This window comes from Macrotis lagotis, chromosome X (genome assembly GCF_037893015.1).
Source record: "Macrotis lagotis isolate mMagLag1 chromosome X, bilby.v1.9.chrom.fasta, whole genome shotgun sequence".
NCBI classification, from domain to species: domain Eukaryota; kingdom Metazoa; phylum Chordata; class Mammalia; order Peramelemorphia; family Peramelidae; genus Macrotis; species Macrotis lagotis.
The window spans coordinates 409,310,005-409,316,004 of record NC_133666.1 but is presented as its reverse complement, the minus strand read 5'-3'; the positions used below and the strand labels follow the sequence as shown (position 1 = coordinate 409,316,004).

At 32.2% G+C, this 6,000-nt stretch overlaps 1 protein-coding gene across 2 annotated transcripts in view; it reads left to right on the top strand.

The window, feature by feature from the left end:
• CXH8orf34 (chromosome X C8orf34 homolog) overlaps positions 1-6,000 on the top strand; it is a 443,848-nt gene that overhangs the window by 71,708 nt on the left and 366,140 nt on the right. For both annotated transcript variants that reach the window (XM_074203923.1, XM_074203922.1), the window contains exon 2: positions 1,443-1,590. In XM_074203923.1, coding sequence (XP_074060024.1) covers positions 1,443-1,590 — 148 coding nt within the window. The remainder of the gene's footprint in view (positions 1-1,442; positions 1,591-6,000) is intronic.

The window sequence follows — 6,000 nt, the reverse complement described above, 5'->3', positions numbered from 1 at the left end:
CAGCTCAGTCCCAAAAGATTTTCTAGACCTGGAGAGGCCTTATAAAGCAATCTTCTTAGTTGATAAATCAGAAATCTGGAGCATAAAAGTTCAATAACTTGCCCCAAATCCCAAAGGTAATAAAAATTAGATAGGGGATTGTTCCTAGTTTTCTGATTTAAGGGTCATTGCTTTCCCCCATGGTTTTTCCTTTTTGCTAATCAATATTGAGTATTTCCCTATTTGCTCCTTTCTTTATACTTACAATTCAGAATTTTTCCCAGGATGAAAACTACTTTCCTTTACTCTCTCTCATCCCAGAAGAGTGTGACTCTCAGCATCAAGAAAGCTCAGAGTCAAGATGACAAATATTATTTTTCCTCCAGACTCACCTTCATACATTCCCGAAAGAGGAAAATCTCAGATAAATCACACACACACACACACACACACACACCCCTATCTAAATGACAATTACATTTCATGGACTATAGGGCATATTTCCTTTATTGTTGTTCTATTGCAAAATTATTGAAATATATTTGAATTTATTCAAGTATTGTTGCTATTGATATAGGGATATATTATATAGATTACACACCTGTTATTTTGTAGATATTGAAGCAAAACTTCCTTTAATTACTTGATAAACCCACACAAATTCAATTGAGTAGTTAATCATGGAGATTCTTAAAATGAAAAAAATAAATCCAAAATTTGTTATTACTGAACCTAAGTAAAAATAGAGTTGAAAATTATGCAAAACTACAGTGAATTAATGCAGGTACAAGAGTAATATGCAGATCATATAATAAAAGTACCACTTATAAAGCACTTTGAACTCAGGTCCTCCTGACTCAAGGGTCAGTGCTCTATCCACTGTACCACCTATCTATCCACCTGCCCCTTTAGCCCCCTTTTGTATGAGGAAACTGAGAACCATAGAAGTCTAGGGTTATATAACTAGTTAAGTAGGAAGCTTTGAACTCAGGTCCTCTTGAATCTAAGTTCAGCATTCTATATAGAATACTAAACAAATAGGCATAGACAGGTGATGTGACTCGCTAAATTCACACTATACACATAAGATAAAAGGGATAGAATATAGGTCTCCTAAGTTTTATTCAGTTACTATTTCCACTGTATTTCCAGAATATGGACTGTTTTGGAGATGATGTCTAAATTTTATTTTTTTGTTTTTTATTATTGTTCCTACTCCCCCACCCCACATTTTGTCTGCAAAGAGAAACTATATATGATTATATAGTGTCTTAGAATGTCTAGATCTTGAATTCACTATGTAGATATGCCAATGTAAGAATTTAAACTAGATGATATGGTACAGAGGTATCATTTTATAAAACTAAAAAGTGCCACAAAAGGACTTTTAAATTACATTTTTGCTTCATTTTAATTCTAAAAAAATACAAATGTTTTTGCTACCTTTTTTTTATCTTCTTCAGGAACTGATGACCAAACTCATAACAGAGACACCTGACCATCCAATTCCATTTCTCATTGACCATCTTCAGTCTAAACAAGGACCTCGCAGTCAACTTCAAAGAACATTGTCTGGGTCTGCAGCTTTATGGGCAGAAAGTGAAACATCAGGTAAATGGAGTAAAGGCATTCCCAATTCATTTCAAGAGGGAAGGTATTTTAGGTGGATGCATGTAAACAAAAATGATTGCAATCTAAGTAATTTGTAATACAATGGAGTTAAGTAGATAACTTTATTTTAACTTATCCATCTCTATGTTAGTATGATAAAATATGATGAACAATTTTTGAGATGGCAAATAGATTATTATTTGGTGCATTATGTGTCCAAAAAGTGTTGGTTCAGTTTAAATCTTTAATAATTTTATAAGTAAATATGTAAAAATCTTTTCAAAATATATGATATCTTATACTTATTAGTATATATACTATATATACAATATATACATATATACAATATATACATATCTTTTATACTTATTAGTTTTATGTATTTTTGAATAATGAGCTTTCATCTTAATTTTAGCAATCATTATTATGCATTGTGTGATATTTTCTGGATGATACTTGCAAATCCATGCATCTACAGAAGAAGTCTTCTTGCAGGGCAATTTGGTTTCCTAATATGTCTGCACTAGATTTTTCTTGTGGCATCACATCAAATGTGTATGCATCAATAGTTTTTTTCCCCAATGGTTGATGATGAAATTTAGGAGCTCCAATGGATCCACTTTAATCATATAGTTTAACAATCTCATCTCCTCCATAAAGGGGAGTTACTGAGCATCAGCTTATGAAAATTTTTTTTAAAGTTTAAAAATCAACTTGAGTAATGTGTAGCTTAAAATGGTGGTTGTGCTGAAATTTTTTAAAATAGGAAAGTATTTATTAAACACTATTTGCATTCACCATGCTAAGCATTGGCTATTCACTTGTAAATACAATATAATTTCTGTCATCAAGAAGAATACATTGTTTTATTTTTGCATTTTTAGTTCCAAATTCTCTCTCTCCCTCTATTCCTCTTTCCATTGAGAAAGCAAGAAATATGATAGCCATTATACATCTGAAGCCTTGCAGAGCGTTTCCAAATTAACCATATTATGTAAAAAAAAACCAAGAAAAATAAAAAAGCAACAAAATTGCTTCTTTCTGCAAACAGAATTCATCAGTTTTCTATTTGTAAGCAGATCATATTTTTCATTGTAATTCCTTTGGAATTGTCAAAGATTGTTGTATTGAACAGTATAGATCAGTCTTTCAGGAGAGATTACTGTTACAATATTTTTATAACTGTGTACCAGGTTCTCCAAGTTATGCTCACTTCATCTTGTGTAAGCTTATATAAATCTTCCTTGATTTTTTCTTAAACTATCACTTTCATTACTTCTTAGAGCAAAATAGCATTATCTCATAATCATATGCCTCAACTTGTTCACCCTACCTTTCTAATTCTTTCCCAACATATAAAAAATGCTATAAATATTTTTTGTATGTTTGAATTCTTTCCTTTCTCTCCCTTTCTCGCTTTAAGCTGCAAACTTAGTAGCAGTATTGCTAGCTGAAAGGATATGCACTTTTTGGACAAAGTTTCAAATTGTTCTCCAGAATTATTGGATCATTTCAAGGTTCACCAGAATGCTCTAATGTACCTATTTTTTCATATCAACTCTAGGATTTGTCATTTTCCTTTTCTGCCATCTTCTCCAATCTTTTGATTGTAAGGTGATACCTTAATGTTCTTTTAATTACATTTCTCAGTTATTCTTGATATAGATCATTTCTTCATATGATTATTGTTAGCTCAAATTTCCTCATCTGAAAACTTTCTTTCCATTTTATTTGACTATTTATCAATTGGTAAATAGCTCTTGTTTTTATGAATTTGACTCCATTCCTTATATACTGTGAAATAAGACCTACATAAAATAAACTTGCTGTAATTTTTCCCATAGTTCCCTTCTTTCTTCTCATTTTGGATGCATTGGTTTTGCTTGTGCAAAGCTTTTAAAATTTAATAAAATCAAAAATATCCCGTCCTTTATCTAAAAATATGAAGATATGATGTTACTTTTCCATGCATCTTTTGGTCTAATATATATATATATATATTTATATGTATACATACACATACACACACACACATATCCTTTTGAGCTAATCTTGCTGCATTTTGCCAGCTTTCCTAATAGTTTTTGTCAAAGAGTGAATTCTGGGATCATGGAGTTCTCCCAATGCTAGATTATTGTGTTCCGTTACTTCTAATCTTTGTACCTGATCTTTTCACTGATCAAACACTTGATTTCTTATCCAAGACCAGATTGTTTTAATGATCATTTATTTGTAGTATAGCTTGAAATCTGTTTTTTATGTTGAAATTTAATACAAAATATATCAATGGGTTAAAATTTTGAAATATTAACCTTTCTAATATTGTTGGTCTTATTTAGGAACACACACTCTTTGGGGCTGTTAATTTTTTATTTGATGTGTTGAACTTTTTCTTACCTTTACAATTACATTTTCCCTTTGTGGAGGAGATGAAAATATTAGACTATGTGATTTAAGTGGGTTTATCACTACTCCTAAATGTCATCACCAACTAATGGCAAAAAGTGAAAGATAATTTTAATTAAAAACTTCACTATAACCCAGTTTTTCCCCAACTTCTTCTGCAGTTGCACTCCTTTGATCTTTCTATTAATAATTATAGTCATCTTTCCTTCTAAGCTCTTTGATCTTTCTCAGATGAATCACTTTTATTGTTTACTTTACTCTGACCTGGATATTTCATTTACTGAATCTCTGTTCTTCATTCTAGTCCTATAGTCATTGGGTTCTTACTTTTATGTCTTAGGTGCATATGATTTAGAACCAACAGGTATGTTGGAGATTAAGAGATCATACACTGAGATTTGAATGGGCCTGAGATCATCTATTTCATCCCCCACATTTTCTAGGAAAGGAACTTGGGCTCAGAAAGGCAGATTGATTTGACTCTCTACTGAGAACAGAGCCAGAACTTGAAGTTCTGACTCCTAAATATAAATTTAGTATCTTTTCAATCAAACAATTTCTTACTTCTGTGATTGAGTCCTTACCTGATACACTAATCACGTCAATAATTATACTTCCTTCCTCACCAGTCTATTGTTGTTTGTCCTTTATTCACAAAGAAGGTTATGACATCAGGGAAGTAATGCCATGACAAGCACATAAATTATATTTGAGTGAGGAGATGCTCTAAATCACTAACTTCTCCTCTGGAACCATCTGAGTCCAGTAACCAGATATGAATCAATGAATAGGTATGGCACTGACTGCAAGGTAATCAGGGTTGTGACTTGTCCAAGGTCACACAACTAGTATGTATCAAATAACTGAGGTTGAATTTGAACTCAGGTCCTCCTAATTCCAGGACAAGTCTTCTATCTGTTGTACCACCTAAATGCCTAATAGCCTAATCTTCCTATAACTGAGATACCAGTTACCTATTGATGATCTACCTACATGCTGATTACCTATTTTCTCAGATCTTTGCTGTTCATTTGCCAAATACCTTGTTGAATGGCTATCTGGGGTTGTGAGTGAGATGTGAACTTTTGGTACATGGTGTTTATAACCCGTAAGAACAGAATGAGATACATTATCAAAATCTTTGGTAAAATGTAGATTAATTATATCCATTGTTTTGTTCTCTTCTATTAGTTTATTGGTTCTGTCAAAAAAGGAAATGAAATTAGGTTTTATGACCTATTTTTGATAAAGAATTCTGTCTCTATTTGTTTAGAAAGGTACTGGCTTGGGGCAGTTAGGTGGCATTGTGAATAGAGCATCAACCCTGGAGTCAGCAGGACCCGTGTTCAAATTTGACCTCAGACACAATAATTACTTAGCTGTGTGGCCTTGGTCAGGTCACTTTACCCCATTGCCTTGCAAAAACCTAAAAAAGAAAAAGAAAAAGAAAGGTACTAGCTCTTTGTAATCACTGTATCCATATCTAGATTTTTACCAATTATCTTTTTAACCATCCTTTTTAAAATTTTCTCATTAATTAAAATTGATTTCAAGTTTTTGTTCCATAGTTTTCAGACTCTATGACTTTTTTGTCTTTTTTTGGAAATTTGAATACTACTTTTCTTTAATCTTGTTAGAACATTCCATTCAAATAGTAGCTTAACCATTTCTTTATTTAATCTTCCTGTCATTCCCTTAGTTCTCAACTCCTTGCAAAAAACATCCCTTTTAGGCATAGTGTAGTCATTGTACAGAAGCAACAGGTGCCATAGTAGATAGCACCTAGCTTGGAGACAGGAAAATTTATCTTTCTGAATTCAAATCTGGCCTCAGACATACTGTTATGTGACTCTGGAGAAGTCATTTAACTTTGCTTACCTCAGTTTCATCATATGTAAAAAGTGCTAGAGAAGGAAATGGCAAAATACTTTACCAATTTTTACCAAGAAAACCACAAATGGAATCACAAAGAATCAATGCAATTGAATAACAACAAGTTACCAT